General features: G+C 40.7%; 1 protein-coding gene across 1 annotated transcript in view; it reads right to left on the reverse strand.

Moving 5' to 3' along the window:
* PGM1 (phosphoglucomutase 1) overlaps positions 1 to 25,239 on the reverse strand; it is a 66,955-nt gene that overhangs the window by 13,420 nt on the left and 28,296 nt on the right. The window contains exons 2-7 of the mRNA XM_017877199.1: positions 17,762 to 17,924; positions 17,260 to 17,406; positions 15,573 to 15,698; positions 12,368 to 12,558; positions 10,993 to 11,147; positions 8,590 to 8,705 (exon numbers count right to left, since the gene is read on the reverse strand). Of these exons, the coding sequence (XP_017732688.1) occupies positions 8,590 to 8,705; positions 10,993 to 11,147; positions 12,368 to 12,558; positions 15,573 to 15,698; positions 17,260 to 17,406; positions 17,762 to 17,924 (898 nt within the window). The remainder of the gene's footprint in view (positions 1 to 8,589; positions 8,706 to 10,992; positions 11,148 to 12,367; positions 12,559 to 15,572; positions 15,699 to 17,259; positions 17,407 to 17,761; positions 17,925 to 25,239) is intronic.

Here is a 25,239-nt window from a genome sequence, read left to right on the forward strand (position 1 = left end):
TATATTAATATACATGTATTTTATATATTTATATATAAATCTTAGGGGTGATAAATAATGTAAATTCAGTATTCATAAAAGAAAACATTGATGTATTTATCCACTTAAAAATTAGCATTTCTATACTGTAAAACTACTATGGACAAAATTAAAAGCCCATTGACAAACTTTAAAAAATTAAAGAGATGTGGTTGTTTAAAAGTGGATAGCACTTAAGGTAGATGTTCAATACTATATATATATACTTTTATTTTTTGAGATGGAGTTTTGCTCTTTTGCCCAGGCTGGAGTGAAGTGGCATGATCTCGGCTCACTGCAACCTCCACCCCCCGAGCCCAAGCGATTCTCCTGCCTCAGTCTCCCGAAAAGCTGGGATTATAGGTGCCCACCACCACGCTCGGCTAATTTTTGTATTTGTAGTAGAGACAGGGTTTCGCCATGTTGGCCAGGCTGATCTTGAACTCCTGACCTCAAGTGATCCACCCACCTCGGCCTCCCAAAGTGCTAGGATTACAGGTGTGAGCCACTGTGCCCGGCCACATTCGATATATTTTAAGGCAGATGTTTAATACATTCAGTATAGAAAAAATTCTTATATATGGATAAGAAAAAAGAATTTCAATAGAAAAACAGGCCAAGGATATAAATAGGCGATGTGCCAAACAGTACACACACACACACACACACACACACACCCAACCAATTGGCATAATAAAAAGCTGGTGTTACTTTTAAGAAGAAAAATTAAAGTTAAAACCACAATGAGAAACTGCTACTTGCTTGACAAAAGGTATAAAAATCCGCAAGTGTAAAAATCTGAACAGCCAGTGCCAGGAGGATGAAAGGGAAACAGGATTCCACCATAGAACTGGTGGCAGTGGATACTGGCACAATCCTTCTGGACAGCAATTTGGCAAAAAAGTATCAAAGCCTTAAAACTGGACCTACTCATGGATCCAGCAATTCCAACTCTAAGACACTGTTCTTTAACCATTAAGGTTTGGTTAAACAAACTCTGATACATTTGTCTCCTGCTAAGGTCCTTGCTAAAATCTTTAACAAAATTTTAAAATGGGCTTCTCTGGTTGTGCTTATATGCATGGACACCCTTTTCCAAGAGCCTGATATGGAACACAACTCTCATTTTTTTGCCTTTAAACTCCTTACTCTGAAAGAAAGCAGTCTACATGGAGCCTTATTTTCTGATTTCTAAATAGAACTGTATACAACTGCTCTATAATCATGCTTTAACATGATTTTATGTTGAATTCTTTATGTGCTTGCCCTACTGCACTTCCTGCTGGGTCTTATTCTTCTTGGAATTGTCAGAGTATCTAGCACCATGCTAGGTATGCAGGAGGCACGTGGTGTTTTTCCTTCCTCTCTTCATCTTTTCAGACCCAGCTCAAATGTCCTCTCTTTTTTAAGACTAGCTCCCAACTTCCCTAGGCAGTCATGAGCTCCCTTCTCTTTCTTCTCCTATAGCAACCTGCACAAAACATCTGGGGTGACATCAGCCTCCTTGAGTCTCAACCATCTGTTTGTGGGCCTTTCTCCCCACTAACTGTGTGCTTCTTAGGGGCACCTCTTATTTATCCTTGTAATTAAGTCTGGTGACTAGCATAGCACAAGGAATATGGTAAATAACTAATTATGAAAGACTGTATGAATGAATCAACCAATCAATTTATTCCAACACTTTCTCTTTCTATTTTTGGTTCTTAAAAAATATGACTTTTTCTTTCAAAAGACTTTTCTCTTCAATGGGATACTACTTTTAGAAGTTAACTGTCCTCGAAACCCGGATGCCGGCAAAACTAGAGAGAGTAGGTAATATTTTTAGTGCTTTATATAACATATTTTAAAAATGTTTACCTAATTTTACTATCTTTAGACTTTTATTTGCCTTTACTGCTATTTTAAGGAGCAAAAAGCTCTCTGGCTCTTACGGCTTTTGCAAATGATACGTTTTGGCAACAGTTCATCCTGAGAAGCAAGATTCTGGCAGCTTCCCCAATATATTGGGAATTCATGACAGCAGTATACCAGCTTGGAATTATTTGTCTGTGCTCCACTGGGGTTTTTTCTTCCTTCTTTTATTATTTTTTTCCTTAATTTTTTTTCTTTTTTCTCTTTTGGCTAGACTGAAAGTATAGAAGGCAGTGTTCCTTTGTGCTTTTCCTGACCTAAGTAAGGAATTTGATTTTTTCTTTTATGTGGAAACGAAAATAAAATATAAAAGTCTTACCCAACTCTGGCCAAGTTACTTGGAGATAATTAAATCATATACTTAATATTATAAACAAAATACCTGCCCTGGGTAACATAAACAAATATCCGATTCCAATTGTATAATTCTCAGCCTCTTTGGATATTCTGGTTCATCACTAATCACCTTGGTTGTATCAAAAACTCCAGGTAATTCTATTAATACTCAGGAAGGTGGAGCAAATTTCATTTTCTTCAGGGTTCTGATGAATGATGCCAAGTCTCCAGTGGAAAACACCAATGGTGCATGTACGTGTTTCTAAAGCTATTCTTTTGGCGGTCGTGGCTCAGTAGATAAAGCTTGATACTTAAGAATCAGAAAACGTGAATTTGAGGCTCTGTTACTTGTAAGCTACTTGAATTTGGACTAATCACTTACATTTTCTAAGCCTCAGTTTCTTCAACTGCAAAACAGAAATAATACTAACTTCTCTCTCATAACTTCTCTCTCATAGTGAGAAATTACTATGAAAAACCAAGTAGAAGTATTTTATAAACTGTGAGGTGTGATGTAACTACTAGATACTGTTTTGAATAAAGGGAAAAATAAAAGGCTTTTATGGAAAATTATTACATTTTCCACTGACTTTATTATGCTTTTAAAAATAATGCTCCTTGATTATACATATTGGAGAAGAAAATGGAAGAATATAACCTAATATGCTCTTTCCTCTGGCCACTGGGATTACAGTGTTTTTTCCCTCCTTCCTTATTTTTTCATAATGAACATAAATTACTTGTTTCATTATGTTTTAATTTTTAGAAAGAAAACGAAGCCGAGCTCATTTAACTGTGAGAAAGGGAAAACACTGTAGGCAAGGACTGCTAGTCCCAGCTGGCACAAAAGACAGTGGTGGGTTTTGCACTGGATCTCTTCACCCTTGCTCCGCTCAGGGACAGGAATTCTACCCTTTCAGCATCTTCAAACACCTGTCACTTTACTTCAGCCTAATCAGCACCTTGTGATAAGCACAAATTCGGCTCAGTCAGGGCACATCCTGGGTCTCAGCCAAGAAAAATGTCAACCATTCCTGAGGGAGCCAAGAGCTAACAGTTTAGGGATTGCGTTACAGTTACCACTATGGGCATCTCAGGAGCTTTCCAGCCCCTGCCAGGTGACAGGCGTGAGGATGGGGGCATGACAGCTGAAAAACAGCTGCATGGAGTTCTCTGAAAGTACCAGTGTCTGTCTGTCTCTTTCTTTTTCTGTCAATTTCTCTCTCTCCTCCAGCCCCCTGAACATACAGTTCTCACTGCCTGGAAAGCCCATCCCAGATACACCTACTAGCCTGGCTAACATGTTCTGCAATTACTTTAAACTTCAGTCTTATCCAGGATGCACTCCCCATGCCCTCTGTGCTTAAACCACTCCCTGTGATCACGCCCCACCCTAGACTATGAGTTGTACTTCCCCAACAGGAGTTGGCCCAAAGTCAGTTGTTAAGACAGTCTGCCCAAAAAATGGCCGGGACCCAGTTGACTGACTGGGAGGTTCAGCTGACCTGCTGTGTCTACAGTCCTGTCCTCTTGGCCTTCCACTGCACAAACAACTTCACTTGAAAAGAAAGCCTTTTCCATACCACTCCAGCTCCCAGGAGGCTGTCCCCAGGAACTGTCAGGCCTTCCACTTAGCAATGAGGCCTGACCTGCTTCATTACTGCCCCTGGAACTTGGTTTCCTTTCCATAAGGTGCCTTTGGAAGAAGGCAGTAAGTGTCTGATAAGCAGAAACCGTGTCCTAACACAAACTTCACTGTACACTCAACAAATGTGAATCAGTGCCAGCATGTACCAAGCACATAAGAAGATACCAAGATGCATAAGGTGTGTCTCCTGCCCTCACAGATGAGCACAGACATACAGGTGAGGGAGACAGGCAGATAACAGTTTAATTGAGTCAGTTATATTTAGTGTATAAGCCTAGTTCTACTGGGGTATTCTGTCTAGGCTATGCCCAGACATGGGGTGCTATAATCTTCCCCTGTGGGCTTTGCCTGCAGGGGAATGTACTCAGTAGCTATGCAAGTTAGAATGGGCAGAAAACCAGAAAGAAAATCTGATCTCCTACACCACAGAACCAAGTTAGGCACCCTGAGAATAAAGCTCCCGAAGTACCCCTGTACTTCACCTTCTGTTGCTTTGCACACTTGTCATTCATGGAGCCCTCTATGAGAAGGCCTTGTTCACCATGTGACCCAGAGTCTAACTCAGTATCCAGGATAAAGGCAAAGTTCAATAAATATTTGAGGAATGAATCAATGCAAAATGTACAAACATGAAGGACTTTTCATAAGAAACTAAAATTAAAAGAAATTTGCAAAGCAGTAATGCCACATTTCTTCAAGTTACCACTCCTGTATGATGCATTAGCACTAGAACCTTTAAAGATAGGACAGGGAAAAAAATATTGCTAACCTCTAGACCTGACCGGATCATAACTTACATATCTCCAGTGATACCAAGTTCATCATCAACGTGGTTTCCCATCGATCTTTCCCAAGCCCCCTATTTTCCTGAGGAAGGGTTCAAATGCATCGTATTCTATACTATTCAGTGACTTCACTTTCAATGTCCCAACAATTCTAAGATGGATGGAACTGACAGTCTGCCCTCTGCCATTGTGTATAAACATGTACATAATCATCCACCGTTAGGAAGGAAAAACAGCTTTGTACCATGAGATCAACTAACAACAACAGGCTCATCCTGTCTAGTTGTCCCCATTTATCCCTGGTGTTTGTAATGCTGATCTCTGAAGAAGTGTCCTAGCTTCTGTGGTTACCATATCCAGGTGAGAAAGCTGCTGCTCCTCCAGCACAAACAGACTAATGTATACTTAGTAATGTTAGTAATATTGCAAGATTGTTCTTCGGACACTAGTGGTTTGTTTTACTCGGTGGGCCAGTCCTGAAGTTAGACTCCTTTGCACCTCTTTGCAAGCAAACTTCTTTTCTTTTGCAAAAGTGCATTTCTTCCCACAAAGACTTGGGGTTCCCAAGCCTGGACCGTGGGGTAGAAGTGGTGTTGAGTCATTTCAAGAGTCCCAGACTACGCCAAGAGGTGAGGTGTGGATTCTCCATTGAGGTGGGTGGTTAAGCCGGAAAGCACTGACCAGTCACTATGATTCCAGCATCATACAGGAATTTACATCAGATACCTTTTAAAGTTCTTTCTTTTCCAACAGCAGGAATCTGTTTGTCTAAACGGAAAGTGCCAAGTGAATAGTGTTCATGAACTCATTCAATAAGAGTTTATTGAGCACCTGTTCTATGTTGGGCTCTACGGGAGGCTCAAGGGACACAATGCAGGATAAGACACATAACATCTCTGTCCTCATGGCACATACAGTCTAGTGGAGCCAACAGACACTAATCAAATAATCATAAGTAATTGTAAAATCACAGCTGCAACAAATACAACAAAGAAGAGGTACATGGTGCCATAAGAGTCAATAATCAGGGGATTTGGCCCACCCTGAAAGGTCAAGGAAGCGTTTTTGAGAAATTTTCTCTGCTATTGCCTGGAAAAATACAGAAATAAAGCACTCTGTGCTCAATTAAGCTATAGAATTCAAATGTTTCAAAGTGCATAGAGTCACTAATGTCTACCCTGAGAAACTATGAAAGAACTGTTGGAAACATTCAGTAGCAAGGGACACGGTAGCTAAAAATTAACTCCTCTATAAATAAGAAGATCAGGAGTTCAGTTAAGTAAGCCCAGCTGCACTTGGTCACAATAGTGGAGATCCATGGCTATGCAGCTTGGCTGTTTAAATGTTTATCTCAGAAATATTACACAACAATTTTCTTTTTTCGAAGAGAGAGAGAGAGAGAAGGAGCTTGTGATTATTCTCATGATAATGAAGTGCATTCTCTCTTTGGATATGAAATATACCAAGGAGAAGCTAAAACCATGATTGGTACTAGGTATTTGTTGAATGTGTTAATAAATGAGAACAAACTTTAACAATAGTCTAAAGTCTAATACTTTGGTTCAAAGAAATCAATTCCACAAACATAGCATGAGAGACTTCCCTTGGCAAATAGTTCTAGGTAAAAACTTTAAGGGTTTAATTACCCACAACCTTATGCGGGCTAAACAGTATTATGCAACTTCCTAAAAACTAACCTAAAGGAAAGTTATGTCAAGAAAAATACAGTGCCCCAATCACTAGAAATAATCATCCCACCCTACTCTTCACTTGCCAGGCCAATCCTGGAAGATTTGGGCTCAGTTCTGGGCATCACCTTCCAAGAGTGGCACTGGTAAACTCAGAGGCACCTAGAGGCTGGCGCTGAGTCTATAAACAATGTGAAACGAGGAATGACTAGAGGAAACAAAAATGGACAGCCTGAGGAAGGAAGGACCTGAGAGCTGCTTCTTGTTTTTGAAGACCTGTCATGTAAGAGGAGCAGCTTGTGCCATCCTGTCTTTAGGCCTATTCCCTGCTGGTCAGCATCAGGGATTCCTGCTTATCTCTGGGGCTCTGATCCCTCTTGCCCAAGGCTTCCCACATGAGTCTGTGGAAAAAAAAGTTACCCTACATACTATGAAATGATGATAATAATAATTATCATTATTGCAGTGATGATATTGTATAATATCATAATTATGTACATCATTATATACAGTGGTAAAGTATGTTTAGGCAAAACTGTACTAACAGGATTCTTTATGGCAGAATGTTCTGGAATCTTCAAATGCTAATATCATTGTGAATATCCAAGATAGAGAAGTGTGGTCCAATTTTCCCACTTTTTCTTGACCCCTAGAACCCTCTCATGGAACTAATATTCTTCCACATACCCACATGCTCTGGGAAACCTGACTCTAGACTTCTATCTTTTCACTAGGCTCAACACTGATACAAGTACATGGGAACAGGAAGCCAAAGGCTTTGACACAGTTGCTGCCTTCAAAGACATCTTCATTCATAAAGAATGACTGATGCCAGGCCTGAACTAGATGACACTGTGGGGAGTTTCATGGGAGAAGACCACCTCATAGGCTCATTGGGCATTCATGTAGTATCCCTCAGAATAGCATGGCACTGTGCACATTATATGAAGTAGAAAAGGACTAAGCAGTGGCCTTGTAATCTCTGATTTAAACACCTACAACTTTGGGAAACTGTCTAGCCTTTGTTGTGGAAGTTGTTTAACCCCAAGACTCATCCAGCCTACTTCATACCTTCCAATTCTGTCAAGGCAGTTCATTGCCAAGGAATATTACCACTCTCAAAAATACCAAGTTGCTTAGAACTTTGTAAATATGTACCTCCAATTTAGCAGCTCATTCTACCCGCTCTACCTCCAGACTTATAGGAAAGGAAAGGAAATCAGTATTCTGTTCTGTTTAACCTGGCATGAACTGTAACTCAGTTGCAAAGCTGAGAGAATGCTTGGTTTTGATCTTCTTTTCTTCACTAAAGTGTGACAATAGAGTACCATAGGATCAAGGTCAGTGCATTTACTTAAAAATATCGGGTAGAGGGAATAAAAGGAGAAGAGATGTAGTCACTTAACTACCTTATAACCTGGCCAGAGTCTGATACATGGGACAGGGCCACACACCTGAACAGATGTTTAGAAAAGAGAGACTGATGCAGGCAGCAAGGGGTAGCAGAGAAGGTCATCAAAGAGGTGGGAGTTCGGGTCAATATTTGGACAAGCAGAAAGGAGGAAGGAGAGCGCAGAGTGGGGTCTATAGGTCTTAGGTCATCCCCCGAGAATACTATGTACTCTTCTTTCACTTGAATATTAATACAATTACACATACACCCTCAGGCACAAGGATGTATTTTTAATTTCTTGATCACCTAGCAACTTAGTTCCACCCTCATGGTCTTCCTTCACTTAGCCTTGATTATTCTGCTATAGAAAACTTGGGCCTATAAAAGAGAAAGATTTAATGCTGTGCTGAAACCTCTTCTTAAATAAAAACAAAAAACTGGCTTGCTCCACCATATTTCTTCTCAGAAATGAAAACATCTATGAAGGTTTCTTTGACCACCGAAGGAAGAAAAATCTGTTTATCACTCAGTTTAATCCCTACAGACTCAATGACCACGCTGCCGAGGAGGCCCCCCAGCTTCCTGTCTGAGTCCATGTGATCCTCTGAAAGTAAAATCAACCTTTCTGGCTGAATGTGCTCACCCCTTTTCAAATGTGTACACTTCACCAGGGTTGTTATAAATAATTTGTACCTTGATTTAGGACACATCAGCTACTGTTGCTATTTCAGTGCTACCCTAGCAGTCTAAGCTTTTACTGGAAATAGTGGTTACAGGGAAGGAAAATGCTAGCACAGGAGTGTGACTTACCAGTCCCGAAGCTCTCCTCCCCACAAAGGGACAGTTTGCTCGCATCCATCAAATTCCCAAAAAACTTCCAGCCAGTTGGAGTCTCATACAAAGCGATCTTTGTAGCATTAGCCACCCTTCAAAGGCATGAAATCAAAGTTACATCACAGCAGGACTATCAGCGTAGCCATGTGAGGGACGGAAAAGGGCAACAGTTATTGTAATCAAGGGTCCCATTTAGCATTGCGCAGAGTCACATATAATTCTAAGATTGGTGGAAAATCATAAGAGAAACCTTGTGCACAATGGGCTACTATATGTGGATTCAGAAAAAGTGGAAGAAGAAAGAATTAATTCAGATCACGGAGGTTAATATTCTAGAAGAAGCATCCATAGTAAAATGTTCAGGGCTGCTGTTTAGGCTGTTTAAACCCACATTTTAGATACAGACTGCATCTATAACCAATCTATAAAGAAGAGAAGAATGGTGTTTTGATATACCCGTAATCACAGAACCATGACATACTGGGTCTGGGCAGTTAGCATTTTACAGAGAAGGAAACAGGCCCAGAATGTTATGTGATCAGACCAAGGTCACAAAGCCAGGATGACTGACTACCCAGTATTCAGCTGCCCAGTGAGTGCTGCTTTTGTCTCGTAAGAAGTCCCCCCAGGGGAAAGGCCCAGTGGGGTCTCCCCTATGTACCAGCTTCACCCACTGATTAGTGGTTCCCCTTCCCTTCTAACACGTGTTTTATTTCTCGCTAGGTATCTTTCGACTACTTAAAACCTTTGAGTGACTTAGAAAAAGAAATTCCTTTCCCTTTGAACATGATAAGTTACCTGATAAGTTCCATTCACTGTTTGAGTGAGATTTGCTTCCCAGAATGTTTGCCTTATTTCCAGGAAAGCAATGCCAGCTTTGCGTTCTGATATTTGAGGAAAAAATCAAATCTATGATTTTGAAAACTATTAAAGTACAGAAAACTTTTATCTGGGTAATGAGGTACTTCAGTTATGATTCTATATGTGGATTATCAATTTTTCCAAAAATTGGAATTACACTGTTTTTGGATGACACAGAAGGTATTCCAGGACCTGACAGGCCTAACGTATGATAGTGTGACCTCAAACCAGCTCATAATTTCAAATGCAGGACCTGGTGGTAGACACGCTGGGCTCAAATGCTAGCTCTAATTTGGCGGTGAGGTCTTGGACAAGACTATTAGCTTCCCTGACTTTCCATTTTCTCTTCCTTAAAATGAGGTCTGCTGTGAGGATCAGTTGAGATGGTGAATGTAAAAAACACTATACAAACTACAAACCACTATATGGATATTAGTGGCTATTTTCTTGTTAGCTGAAGCAAAGTCAGCACCAATTCTATAACCATCTCCCCTCTACAGAAAAAAACTGCATGGCCCAGTGGGTGGGAGCAAAGGCTCTGGGTTCAAATCCCGAGTCAGCCATTTACAGCTGGGTGACCTCAGCTAAGTTACTTCTTTGTCCTTTGGTGTTCCCACCAGAAAAATGGTGTTAAATACAGCATTTACCTCATGGGGTTCATCTAAGAATTAATGAATTAAAACATGCAAAATATTTAGTGTCTACAAGGTAATGTTCAATAAATATTAGCTATTATTATAAGAGCCTAGATATATATCACAGCCTACTTTCCTCTCTGGCCTTGACCTTTCACTCATTCATTCATTCTTTACCTTTTATTCATCAAACATTTCCTGCACACTTGACATATTCTAACTAATATTTTCCCTGGTCCTCATCTGTTATGACTTTTATTTTTCAATTTTTTAAGTATGATCTAACAAGCCACCTCAAAGTCTTTGTACAATGAAGTGATATATAAACATTCACTGTGTTTGTGTGGGCATGAGCGATCCAGTTCTGTTGAAACTCTAAAAATACTTCAAACTGCTCTTTCACCCACACTCTGTACACACTGCAAAAGGAAAGTGATCCTCCAAAATGATGTTTTGAGTATTTCCATTGTTATTCATTAACACTCAACTGTTCATTAACTTTAAAAAATTATATGCGTGTGTGTGTTTGTCCTACCATGTGCCAGGCATACTATGGTCAGGCAGAGTCCAGGATGGTGAACAAGGCAGTCCTTTCTCTGCAGAAGTATACAGTCTAGCCGGGCAGGCCAAAGAGAAAACAGGCTACTAGAACACACTATGGTAAGTGCCAGGAAGAGGAGGCCCAGGATGCCAAGGGAGTGCGGAGAGGGGTATCGAATCCAGAAAAAGCCACCCATCCCCTCACACAGGAATCGCTCAGCACACTCTATGCATCAGATGCCGATGCTGAAAGGGAAGGACATGTGTTCCAGGCACAGTGAAGGGTACAGTGAAGACTGGGACGACCCGAGACAGGAAGGGGCAAGGGAATGGAGAGACCTACCGGTCCAGGGCACCACTCGTGGGCATGCTCCGTGCAAAGCCACGGACCCCAGTCTGCTGGAAATACGGAATGCTGAAGATGTTGGCAGCAATGACAGCCACAGAGTCTGAAGGGTTCACAAAGAACCCATGCTTGCCCAGAATCATGTTTCGATCCTTGGGGAGAAGAGAGGATCAAAGAAAGACCTTTTAATCAAACTAGAAGAAATCAAACTATCTTTCATGGGAGTTTTATAAAATTTAAAACCATAAAATTTGAAATTGATCTCTTTTCCATACTGCATTTTTAACACTGGGTTTTATTTTCAATGGGTTTATACAGTACCGTTGGGCCAAAGGCACTTCCATGCCAAAGAGTTTAAACTGTTTTCAATTAAAGTCCAAGCACAACCTCTTTTTGAGCTGAGTCCTCTGTTCTCCCTCCAGAGGCCAGCTCACTTTAACCTCCTAGACTTTTTCCAGACTCTGGAACCAATCATCTTTTTCCCAGGGGAGGAGAAAATGCAATGAGAGAAGAAATATTGGCTGTTTACATAGTTTGGTAGGTCTACTGGGTAAACTGTGTACCACAGTCTGTGTACCACAGTAACTGGGAGGGTGGCCAAAAAACACTCCCAGCATGCACTGCATCACAAAGATGTACTACAAAATAATGTCTGCTGGAAGCCCTTTAATTTCCCAACATTTTGATAAGGGAAAAATTATTTTTCAGGAAACAGTGGATTCTAGCTAATGGTAAAGAACACCAGTAACAACAAAAATATATTTTCAACTAAGTAAATATGTACAGTACCTACCATCAGTGAGATACAGGGATATAAACCTAAGACACATCTCTTCCTTGTCCGGTACATAGTCACCCTTGTAAATAAAACAGCTTATTTCTAAACATTTTAATTGTAGAGAATGATTAAAATGTTAATTCTCTCAATATCATCTTCACATAGGCCATGAAATTATAGCTTCAATATTCAGCTCATGTGAATGAATGAATGGGTGTATAATAAGACCAAAACTTTTTCCAGAGATTAAGTAAGTAGCCAGCTGCTGGTTGAGAGCAGAAACCTACCTTAAGATAGGCATCTAGAACTCACCCAGCTCAAGAAATACCAGTCATTCTATCATAACCAGAACCTAATCATCGTGCCACTGTTAGCAAGTATGGATGTCTGAAATTACACACGTGGGTTTCATTTCAATGACTCCTAGTCCTGTTCAAGAGGGTCTTCTAATAATTTAGCTCTGACCTCAGGTCAGAATGAGGGATCCTTAACAGTCACTCCCAGGGTCTGGCAGAAGCAGCCCACCTTTTTCCCCATCTGCAGGATCAGAACTCTGGCCTGCACCAGAGTTCACTTAAATGCACTTATACCCACCCCATCTCCATCAAAGGCAGCCCCAAAATCATGCTCTCCTGACTTCATGGTCTCCACCAGATCAGCTGCATAGGTGAGGTTGGGGTCAGGGTGGTGGCCTCCAAAGTCCTCCAGAGGAACGCAGTTAACTGCTGAGTTTGCAGGGGCACCGAGTTCTTCACAGAGGATCTTCTTTACATACGGTCCCACAACTATATACAACGTGGAATAAAAGTATGCAGAATCAGAAAATAAAAGTCCTGAAAGGATGTGAGGATTCAGGGCTGAGGTGGATGCATTCTGGGGAGAAGAATGGCATGAGAAACAACAAGAACATGTGAAATGTGTTCAGGGACTAGTGGAGAGATACACCTGACTGGAAAAGAATGTTCTCGAAAATGGAACAATGAGAGATTATGTTGGAAAAGGTGGGGCCAGTTCACGAAGGGCAGAGTGGGGAAAAGAAAGGAAACCAACCATTATGAAGGCCCTACTGTATACCTGTGCTTTCTCATTCAGTCCTTCAGAAAAGCTCAGAAGGTGGTACAGCTTGGAGCTTAAGAGCCTGGACTCTGAAATCAGAGTGTCTGGGTTCAAATCCCAGTTCTGCTGATCATGGGCTGTATAATAATTTTGGGAAAGTTATTTAAACTCTCTGTGCCTCAGTCTCTTTCATTTGCAAAATGAGGGTCCTAATGCTAACTACCTAACAGGATTGATGTAAGGATTACATGAGTTAAGAGTTATGAAGCACTGAGAATAGTCCCTGGCAGATATGTTACAAAAGTTTACATTATGATTGTTACCTGCAGTTTACAGATACATTGGAATGCTGGTGTTCTGAGGTAAAGACATTTGCCCCAACTTACATGGCTAGGAAAAGTGGGAATTGGGATTCAGAGCTGTCATCTTTCTACTATGACAAGCTAGCTGACAAACTGATTAAAAAACCACAAACAGGCTGGGTACGGTGGCTCACACCTGTAATCTCAGTACTTTGGGAGCCTGAGGCAGGCAGATCACATGAGGTCAGGAGTTTAAGACCAGCCTGGTCAAGATGATGAGACTCTGTCTCTACTAAAAAATAAAATAAAATAAAAAAATATATATATATGTATGTGTGTGTGTGTGTGTGTATACACACACACACACACACAAACATCCCTACACACAGATTAGCCAGGTGTGGTGGCAGGTGCCTGTAATCCAGCTACTCAGGAGGCTGAGACAGGAGAATTGCTTGAACTTGGGAAAAGGAGGTTATAGTAAGCTGAGATTGCACCACTGCACTCCAGCCTGGGCAACAGGGCAAGACTCTGTCTCAAAAAAAAAAAGAAAACAAAAAACCCACCACCAACAACAAACAACAGGAGAAGCCAGGTACATATGTTTAGAGTGACATTTTACATAACCACCAAGACACACATCTCTGAAATGCTAAGAGAGCATTTTCATCAAGGATGGTACTAATCCCAATATAGTACATGCCCCGGAGGTCAGAATACTGTGGAATAAGTGTGTACTATGAGGGGTCACTTGTTAAGCAGGTTACTGACACACCACAGAATGAGGTCAAGGCAGCCAGGGCTGTGAGGGATACAGAAACAAAGGCATTAGAGGAACAGCCAAAAGACCTGGAGAAAAGTAGTCTTATCTCCTGACAAGCTCCTCTTACCCAATGCCCTCCTCACATGCCCATTCTCTGGCCAGCTCAGGCCTCTCCTCATTTCCCTAATGTGACATCCATTTTTAAGCCTTCATGCCTTCGTCACAGCCACCGACCACATGAGAATGACCATTGCTTGATTTTTCATCACTCTAGATCTTTCTTTTATAAGAACTGAGTTGGTCGCCACTTCTTCCAGGAAACCTTTCTTTATACCCCTAGTCAAATTATGCCTTCTTCCAACTCCAAAGAGAATATCTGAAATTCCAACTCTCATTTTGTTGGCCTGGCAGGAGTTAGTTTTTTAGAGTTTGTTGTTGTTGTTGTTGTTGTCTTGAGACGGAGTCTCGCTCTGTCGCCCAGGCTGGGGGGCAGTGGTGTGATCTCGGCTCACTGCAACTTCCGCCTCCCAGCTTCAAGTTAGTCTCCTGCCTCAGCCTCCTGAGTAGCTGGGATTACAGGCATGTGCCACCACACCCGGCTAATTTTTGTATTTTTATAGAGACAGGGTTTCTCCATGTTGGTTAGGCTGGTCTCGAACTCCCAACCCCGTGATCCACTTGCCTCGGCCTCTCAAAGTGTTGGGATTACAGGCATGAGCCACTGCACCCGACCCAGGGGTTAGTTTTTTACCCACCTCATCTCCCCAAACATTGCATATTCTTTGAAGAAAGTAATCTGCCCAGTTCCTGCCTATTCCCCAGGCATGCATGTTGCAGGTATGCAATACACATCTGTTGAATGGTTTAAAATGACAGAATCGCTTTTGTCTGAGTAAGGAAGTAGATCCATTCTATGGGAGTCCAGAGGCCAGCTAGGACCCAAGGGGAGAAGTTCCAAGGATGGAAGATTTTAGCTCACCAGGAGAAGACTTTCTAACTGTGGTTTGCAGTGTCACAGGAATCCCTGAATTGCATCACTAAAAGGGTTCAATCTCAGGCAGAAAGGCTTCTCCAAGCAGGCAGATGTATGTGTATAAGTTTCAGGGATTCTCATATACCTACATGTCTGAGAAAACCTCATGGTTCTGGTTCACAGTGATAGCTGCCCTCTCTATGGACCTGACCACACAACGCCCGAAGGAAGAAGACAGAGCTGTACACATCCTGATGTTCCTGAATTTAATCCTCATCTTGCCCTCTTCTAAGAAAAGGAGCATGTGGGGGCAGGTGACTGGGGATGTGGGGCTCAGAAGTATGTTTACCACATCTCCCAAATGACCGTCCTCTCAGAAATACACGGGGGCGTGCAGCAAGAATGTAAGGTATCTTCTGAGGGGGAGGAAGAGTCCACAACAGCAGTTGCATGTTACTCAGAATCTGATGCTTAATGTGGAAACGCTGACCTTCACAGGAGCTTACCACGAGGAGTGTCTCTACTATTTTTGCTACATACAATTAGATTTTGATCTGTGTGAATATTGCTCTGGTTGCAAAATAACTCTATTTAAAAACCATCAGAGAGACTTGAGAAAAGGCTTGTTAAAGCATCATGATACACATAGAAGAGAGCGACTTCCTATCCTTGAGAGATGGGAATTGAAAAGAAATGACTGTATACCTCCATGCATAGCATCAATACGGATCTTCAGTCGGTTTGGCCCAGAAAGTAGTTCTTTCAGTGCACTGAAATCAAAGATGTTTCTCAGCATTGTAGCATACGCTTCTACCGAATCCACAATTTCCACTGTGAGAACAAGCAACATTAAAAGATGGAAGGACTAAACACATTTAGAAAGATTATATTCTGATGTGATTACATGGCTGTAAACCTGCTATTGCTATTTTAAAAGGACAGTTATTGAACAGCTCAAATAATATGACTGTTAAATGATATCCAATACTATCCAATACTACCAATAGTTATCCAACACTAACAATTTTCCTGAGAGGTAAATGTTATTAGTCCTATTTGATAGATGAGGAAACTAAATGTGTGAAGGGTTAAGAAACTTGCCCACACAGCTTGGATGAGGCACACAGGGGATTTTCAACAGAGGTTGTATAAATTCTGCTATGCCACCACAGTGCTTCCCCATTCATCATTTTGAGAGGTGTGTTTTGGTGTTACAGAGAGCAGAAAATATAATGCCTACTTTTCTTTCCTTTTCTTTTTCCAAGTCCATTGTCATCAAGACTTAATGGTACTAAGCGGAAAAAGAAATTTTTTAATGAATCACTTTTCACATGTACTGCTTAAGGAATAAAGCAAATATACGAACTTAGTATTGTTGTTCTTGTTGAATATTCAGGGCTTCTGAACATTTTCTAAACTGTTGGATATTCAGTGGTTCTGAACATTTTCAAAATATGAAGAATGTAAGAAACTCTCTACTGGTATCTTCTGAACCTCAAGAATGTCTTCGAGATGCATCAAAGTGGCACTTTATCTTTGTTAGGATGCAATTGTCAGCTTTCCATGAGTAGGTTCAAACAAAAAATGCAATGCATCCTTTGGCCAGGAACTAACTGACTAATAAAATGCATTCCATAAAGTTGCAATTCAGAAGAAAGAAAACATGTTAGGGCAAAGTCAAAATGCAAGTCTATTGCCAATCATCTCATCCTCATTTTATTAATCTGAATACTTTTATAAATATTTATTCTGTCAATTATTACAATATCTGGCATTCAACAACAAAATGTTAGCCACAGCTGCCTATGTAGAGAGTTGCAATTTGGTCCCCCTAAAATGGTCTGATTGATTTTACTGAATGAGGACAACTAAAATGGAAAATGTAGGCTTGCAAATCATTCAAACCTGAGTTGAAATCCTGGTTTTGCCATTCACTGACTATGACCTTGAGCCTGTTACTTAACCTCTCTCAGCCTTTGTTTCCTCATCTGTAATAATGAATGCTTGACAGTGCTGCCCTGACAGATCTACTGTGAGAATAAAATGGATTAATGTGTGTAAAGACCCTGGTATGTAGCAAGAAGTCAATAAAAGTTAACTATGAATGTAATCTTACAGGTCTTCTAGTCAAGGCATGAAAACTCATGCCTAGAGTGTTGGAAATGACTTACCCGATGTCATGAAGCTGATCCCTGGCAGGGCTCAGGGAGCCCAGTTCTCTGGACTCCCAAACCTAATTCCAGACTTGTTAATTAACGAATAGCACTTGCAAAGCTTACAGACCACTCAAGGAAATCTTTCCAAAACTGAAGACCCTGTACTAAAATGTTGAAAGAAAAATTGCTCAACGTGGAAATAGGAGTGGGCAGAAAGAGAAAGAAAGTAAACATGCCTGTGAAGGGTTTGAACTTATTTTCCAAGTCAAACTGCTGCTTTCCAAGAAGACCAAGGTCTACTTTCAGGTCAGGGCAAATTGCATATTCTTCAATTGTCTTGCTGATTTGGAAAATTTTATCAGTTATTGCTTCTGGAGCAGGACCTGGAAATCAAACCGCAAACAGTGGGTCACTTCATGCAGCTCACATGGAAATACAAAGAATCCAAAGCTCATCAGTTCCTCTTCACTAGCACATCTACCATTTCATCATTCAGCCAGCAAAGTGGCAGGACTTTTCTAAAAGAAAATATCATGTTAGGGATGAGTTGTACATGGCTCTTCATATTCAGGTACAGTCAAATGAGAAGCATTTCACTGTCACTGAAATGAAGCAAAGAGCACCCCCCCTACCCCCTACAAAGGATCAGAACCAAAACCCTGGTCTCCCCAGGCCCCAGCTATTGGTTTATCCTACTGAATATAAACTTACCTGTCCTCAAAATGACAGCAAACTCACCTCCATTAGAAATATTGAATTTGATTCCAAAATCTCCATTGGGGCCCCCTGGGTTGTGGCTGGCTGTCAGAATGATCCCACCAATGGCTTTGATTTTTCTAATGATGCAGGATACAGCAGGGGTGGAGAGGATTCCATTCTGTCCAATAACCAAACGACCAATCTAGGAGAAGAAATCCAGAACACACTCTTTAACATCAATACATCCAGAGTCACTGCTCAGAAACAACACCAAGATAACAGGCAGATGGACAAAATAATAATAATAATAACAATAATCTGTTGGACAAGAAAAGATTTTATTTAATAAAAATCTATAGCTTGGATGTCTCAACCATATTACTGAAGTAGAATCAGCAATGTTGAACAAATTCCTTCAGATGGCTTTTGGGACTTTGTAGTTTTAGAAGAGTGTGTGGTCTGTGTGCACTACAAGGCTCTGGCACGAAAACACAGCATATTAAAAAGAGCCTTTCCAGATCAGGTTCACAATTTGGATGCATTGAAAGAATATGAGAAAACTCAAATTTTTATCCAATTCAATCATACTTTCAATCCACAATGGGAGAAAAGAAAAGGTTTAGCTAGTTAAAGGGATTCTGCCCAAAGACAAGGCTTTTTTAAAGTAAAATCTTTTGAAGTAAAAAAGGCAAATTTTATGGCAAGATTATTGAAAATGACTCATCAATTTATCTTTCCAGTCAAGCTTGGCTTTTTCATACAGTGGGTTTCCTCAAAGCAAGACACACCTACTCCTGTTACAGTGTACCTGGGTTACCTCCTGGGCCTAAGACAAGAATGCTGGAGTTATTCCTGAGTAAACCAGTCAGAACGACCTACATGAAAGGGTGACAGGGGGGACTTCTGTTGCATTTTTAACTTACCTTCCCATAGCTCTTACAGATGGTATCAATACCGCTCCTAAATCTTTTTTGCTAAAATGACAGTAATTTATATCTGTTTCAACATGGCTAAAGTTGGAAAAGAAGGTTGAAGTGCTGTCAGTTCCTCTTAAAAAACAGGGATGTTTTTTACATTTTCCATTTGTTATTTCTTTTTGCTTCACCCAAGATAAATATGATTGAAGAAACAACTTGATGGTGGAAGATGTGTTTCTAATGTTGAGAATGTCCATGAGATACCTGGATTTCCTGGGAAGAGTTTCTCTGGGACTGTTGGCTCTGCCACCCTTCCATAACTCCTTGAAAACTGTCAACCACCTCCCAGGAAGCAGCTGGTTCACTTCCAACCAGCCACCTCCCAACCACCTCCCAGGAAGCAGCTGGTTCACTTCATTACCTCTTGGCTCTCATATGTTGATCTCTGAACAATTTTTGTTGCCGCTCCCCTAATATATTGGTTATATCCTGCCTTCCCCAGGAAATGGTAACCACCAGGGTGGATGCTGTCAGTAGGTTGCTTTTTAGACTATAGGAACCTGCAGATAGTGTGGAATCAATACTGATGATTGTTACTGAGCTACAGAGTGCTTTCTACATCCCACGGCACTTTTGATCCATTCCCACATTTGCTCCTCCCAAGTACCACTGCAAACATGAGGAAGCTGAGGTCCAGAGTTATCATGATCCTGCCCATTCATTCATTCTTGCCTCCATCCAGCAGCAATAATAACAAGCATTAATGGAAAGGTGCTATGGCAGACACTGGCATAGATGACATGACAAGGCCACACAGCACATTAGTGGCCACGGTGGGGGAAAGTATTGAAACGTCCTGACTCAACACAGTGACATTTCACCTTCCAGCAGTTTCCAGTGTGGTTGTGATGAGAATAAAAGCCTATATTTAGGCAGTTCCAGAATGTCCATAGGAGGGGTTTGGGGTGGCTTGTCGAGTTGTATTTACACACCAAGCACACCAATTTTTATATAGATTATATTTGGTGTGGAAGGAGAGGCTGATGATATTAAGCTACACCACCCATATCACCCCTTAATTCTACCATTCCTTATGGTGAGATTTGCAATGGTTCCAGGCTGAGGGGATTATGCCAGGGGTGAGTAAGAAGAAAATTTGAGAGATAGAAACAAGATAGCTTCTCTCTCGAGCCCAAGAAGAGGTGCATCTGGTGGAAGAACTCCCCTTCCAGATCAGGCTCTTTCTTGGGAATCACCCTCAGGAATATCGCTCTCGATCAGATACAGGGGAGACACTGCTCTATTACCCTCCTTCCCTTAAAGATGCCTGGACCACTGCAACAGCTCCTAACTCAATCTCCCCTGCCTCTCTCCCACATGAGTCTCTCTTGCTCGACCCTGGCTGGATCCATCTGACCTACTCAAACCCATCTAGTTCTTCTTTCTAAGCCATAATGCTGTGTCCCTTTTCTGACCCCAAAACCTTCCCAGAAATTCCACTTCTAGGTATATACCTGAAGAATTGAAAGCAGGACGTACACAGATGCTTAAACACCAATGTTCACAGCAGTATTACTCACAAAAGTCAAAGGGTGGAAAGAACGCTAACGTCTACCATGAGGTGAATGGATAAACAAAATGTTGTGTATACATAAAGTGGAATATTATTCAGCCTTAAAAGTGTGTGTGTGTGGGGGGGGGTCCTGCCATATGCCACAAGATGGATGAACCTTGAGGACATTATGCTAAGTGAAATTTGTCATACAGCATTTCTCACAAAAGACAAATTGAAAACTGTCAACCACGCCACTACCAACCACCTCCCAAGAAGCAGCTGGTTCATTTCAGTTACCTCTTGGCTCTCATATGTTGATCTCTGGACAATTTTTGTTGTAGCTCCCCTAATATATTGGTTATATCCTGCCTTCCCCAGGAAATGGTAATCACCAGGGTGGATGCTGTCAGTAGGTTGCTTTTTAGACTGTAGGAACCTGCAGATAGTGTGGAATCAATACTGATGATTGTTATGGAGCTACAGAGTGCTTTCTACATCCCATGGCACTTTTGATCCGTTCCCACACTTGCCCACATTTGTCACAAAAGACAAATGCTGTATGATTCCACTTACATGAGGTATTTAAAGAAGTCAACACCATAGAAACACAAAGTACAATAATGGTGGTTGCCAGGGGCTCAGAAGAGGGAAGGATGGGGAATTGTTCAATGAACATAGACTTTCAGTTTGGCAAGATGAAAAATTTCTAGAGATATGTTGCACAACGTTTCGTTAACATTACTGAATCATACACCTAAAAATGGTTAAGATGGTAAATCTTATTATGTGTTTTACCACAATTAAAACTTTTAAAGAATCTGTCACTGTACTCTAAGATGACATTGCAATCTATAGGTATGGATGTGACTGGAAGGACATATATAGGATAATTTTTTTTCTTTTCTTTTTTTTTTCTCATGTGACTGCCAGGTCATAAGGATAAATATTTTTTAACTCAAAAAAAAAAAAAAAGGGAATAAAATTCTGACACATTCTACAGCCTGGACAAGGCTTGAAAACATTATGCTAAGTGAAATAAGCCAGATGCAAAAGGACAAGGATTGTCTGATTCTGCTTCTATGAGGGAACTAGAATAGGCAAATTCATCGAGACAGAAAGTAGTACAGAGGTTACCAGAGGCTGGCGGGAGTGGGAATGGGAAATGATTGTGTAATGGGTACAGAGTTTCTGTATGGGATGATTTTTTTAAAAAGGTTCTGGACATAGTGGTGATGGTTGTACAACATTGCAAATGTAATTAATGCCACTGAACCATACATTGAAAATGGTTAAAATGGTAAATCTGATGTTATGTATATTTTACCTTTCCTGGCCCCCAAGGTAGAGATAACTCCCTCAGCCAGGCAGTAAGAGTCCATCCTCAAATGGCCTCCCCTGCCTGCCTTCCTTTCCCACAACTTCCTTCCTTAAAACTCATGCCTCCCCGCCAAAATGGGTACTTCATTGTTCTCCAAACATCTAATAGTCAAACATGGCAGGGAGTAAACTTTAAATATTCCTTTTAATTGAAAACAGGGCTTGGTATTTTCTTAGGGTTCATTAAAAAACCAAGTTCCGTTGTCTTTGTCCTGTAATCATGCACATGGGTCCTGCTCTTACCTCTAAACTTACCTCTCAGTTTAGAGCTCTGGGGACTGAATGAGATGTCAATATTCCAAAAGGGGCCCATCAATATCTTATTTTGTGCAATAAAATGTCCTTCAAAAGCAGAGAGCTCTATATAAATAAAAATGAAGAGAAACTTATAACCCATAAATGCACCAGATAAAGTATGGTAAAGGGAAAAAAAATAAAATGATCTCCATTTAGCTTAGTGGGCTGAAAAGCCCTCCAAGAATCAGCTGATGGGCACAGTGACTATTAATGAAGATGAGAAAGGAGCACTGACTTTTGTCAAAATCTGTGGCAATAATTATCCTTCCTTTAGATTTCCTCCCTGCAGCCCTACCCACAATCAAAGGCATGTTAAAACAGTCAGAATTTAGGATATGTTAGACAGAGAAGAAATCAAACCCTTTAGATTTTCATAGGTTTAAAGTGCATCAGATTGAAGTGCTTTATGGGTCCACTAATGTTTTAAGCAATTCAGTTGGTTAGCATGACTTTTAAATGCAGTGCCTATTTTTAATAAGGTGGCTCTCACCTCTAAGCTTACTTTGAAAAGACTTGAAAATATTGCTTGGGCTGCCAACAGCTCTAACAAATAGGCAGCTACCATATTTAGTCAATTATTATCATTTAAATGTATTATTTAGTAAACCTTCAGAGGGCAAATCTGAGAAAGTCTGTAGAGTCTGCCTGAATTACACATTCCTACCACCTCTTGCACATCCTTCAGCTCCACACAAAAATGAAATGGAGCCAAATATATCACAGCAAAGGGGACAGGGTACCAGATCCACTCAACAGTCTAGATATATGCGGAGAAATAATGTTCCATTCGTTCCCTCTCAAAAGATTAAAAGCATCTTAATACCATTCCCTTTGCAGCTCTCCTCAAAGAAAAAATTTATGGCATGTCACATTTTATCTTAAAAATGTGTATGCTTCATAATAATTTCATATTTGAGTGCTTTATCAGCAACTTTTACATGAGAGGCATTCAGATTCTGAAACTGAGTATCAGGAAAACTCTCATTATAAACAATAGGATCTACAAACACTTTTAAATTTAGTGTGGTGGTACATTTTATTTTGTTTTGCTTTGTTTTAATTTGGCTTTTGCAAACATACTTGCTCAGCATATTTTGAAAATACACTGAAAATGAATGTCTAACACATTTAGTTGCAATACTAAATTTTATCTTGTCAGAATCAGAATCTCTTCCAGAAAAGAAATACAACAGATTTTAAAATTTGCAGGTACTGAAGGACTATGTGCTCCAACTAATTGCTAATCATTATCTAAAATACTAAAATATATTTTGGTCCCAGAGAGGAATTTGCAGAGCAAAAACATCAATGTTCTGATGCCCACCTTCCTGTAAACCAGTGGGCTGTGCGAACTGTTAGATTATCAAGATCAATGCTTTCTGGTACAATATTCCTTCTCATTTGCTTAATCCAGCCAACACGGTTTTTCATGATGCAGAGGTTTAGCAGAGCCTCCTCACACTATAGTCTTACAGGAGTTATTATCTCTACCCTGCTGCACAAATTCACCATGCAAAGGGCTTCTTTGTGTCCAAGGTCATTATAAGCAGGTGCCCCTGTAACAGGTCCTCTCGAAAGGCTCACACCTAACATTTTCCAACCTCCTCCTAGCATTTCTGCATGACTACCAGGATCCATAAACAACAGCATGCCCTGGCTTTTGTTTTCCTGTTTGACAAGTGACTGAACTTCAACAAGAAAGCCATTGAAAGAAAACAAAATCCTCTTCTCTCCACCATTCAGTAGAGCCCTCTTACATAGGACAGGGTGCCCCTTGAAGCTAGTTAGAATGTAGATAAAACAGCTTAAGACCGGGAGTGTGCTTTAAATGTCTAAAAAGCAACAGGTACTTTGGCGAGCAACAGAACAGAGCATAATACCTAAGAAGCTGAACTTAACATTCCTGTATCCTGGTGTGGTTAATGTAATTTCTCAAGTATTTTCACAATATACAATCACTGAAGTTACAATGAAACTTAACCGGATGTTAGTAGAATTGAAGTGTATACCACATAAAATCCTTGTACATTTGTATACTTCTGTAAAATTAAGAGGTTATTTGGAGAGCCAGAAACATAACAATACTTATCATATACCCACCCCATTGGCAGCTGCCATCTGCACTATCGTTTCTATTGCTGATTTATTAAAATACCGCCCATCTCCACCAACCACCAGTGATGATCCCTGGCGATCTTTTAGGTCTATGGAAAAGAATATACTCTGGATGAAATTCTCCAGATAGCATGGCTTTTCCTCAAAATAATAGGTTTTCTTCCGTAATCCACTTGTTCCTGGTTTCTGATCGTGGTAGGGAGCTGTAGCAAAAGTCAACAAAGGGAGAGGACCTTCTTCCATTTTTCTATATGTCCCAGAAATCCATTCTTCAAAATCACTCATCCTTCACTTCCACCGACTGGCTCAGTGAGGGTGTCCAGAAAGCAGTCAAGGGACTCCAAAACAGGTCTGTCCAACCTGAAGCTGCAACAGTGTCGTATGAGTAACTAAAACAGAGGGTTTCCTGGACGATCACTCTCAATGAGAAACCTTGGTTAATTCCTTGTTGTTGTCCCTTGTGAACAAGTTAAGGGCCACACACCCACTCGCACCCACATACAAAGCAGGTCTTCAAAGTTGTTTTGATGAGGACACTTCTGCCCACTTAACCAAGCCAAATACCCTTCAATTATTTTTGTCTCATTTCCCCGTTAGGGTAGAGATAGCTCCAAGGAGTGCTGCATGCAGCCGACTTCAGTTGTAAACACCAGGTGGCTGCCAGGCTCTACAATCACAGCCCAGGCAAAGAGGGCAAAAGCAGTCCCACGAAGCAGGTTTGTGAACAAGACACCCTGGTGTGGCTCTCACTGCTCCTGCCACCCCTTAAACCAGAGCCTCTCTGGGCATTCATCTCTGAGAAGGCCATCTGCAGCTAGAGTTGCTCCATGCCACCTAGCAAGCTAAAGGTCAATCTTAAAATGGAAGTGAGGGAGCTCAAGTTACCCCTGGTTTTCTTACATCACTGTCATTTTGATACCTAAGAAATTTTTTTTACTTCACACATGCAATCTATCAGGAAAAAAATCATCTAACAGATTTATTCATTGGCCACCAAAGATTTAACAAAATAGTGTTCAGTTCTAGAAAAACAGATACCTCCAAAGTTGCCCTGAATAACCAACAGCTTGGTCATTCCTTTGAATATACAAAAAAGCAGGCATGAGGATGCACCAAGTCCTTAAAAATGTAAGCAAAACACGGAAAAAATAAATATATGTTTTTCTGAGTGCACAGGGTTGGATCAAGTTATTATTTAGAAAACAATATGAACGTAAGATTAATTTTAAAATTTTCTCAGTTTTAAGTGTATTTGA

This window comes from Rhinopithecus bieti, unplaced genomic scaffold, assembly GCF_001698545.2.
Source record: "Rhinopithecus bieti isolate Rb0 unplaced genomic scaffold, ASM169854v2 scaffold_6380, whole genome shotgun sequence".
Lineage (NCBI taxonomy): Eukaryota > Metazoa > Chordata > Mammalia > Primates > Cercopithecidae > Rhinopithecus > Rhinopithecus bieti.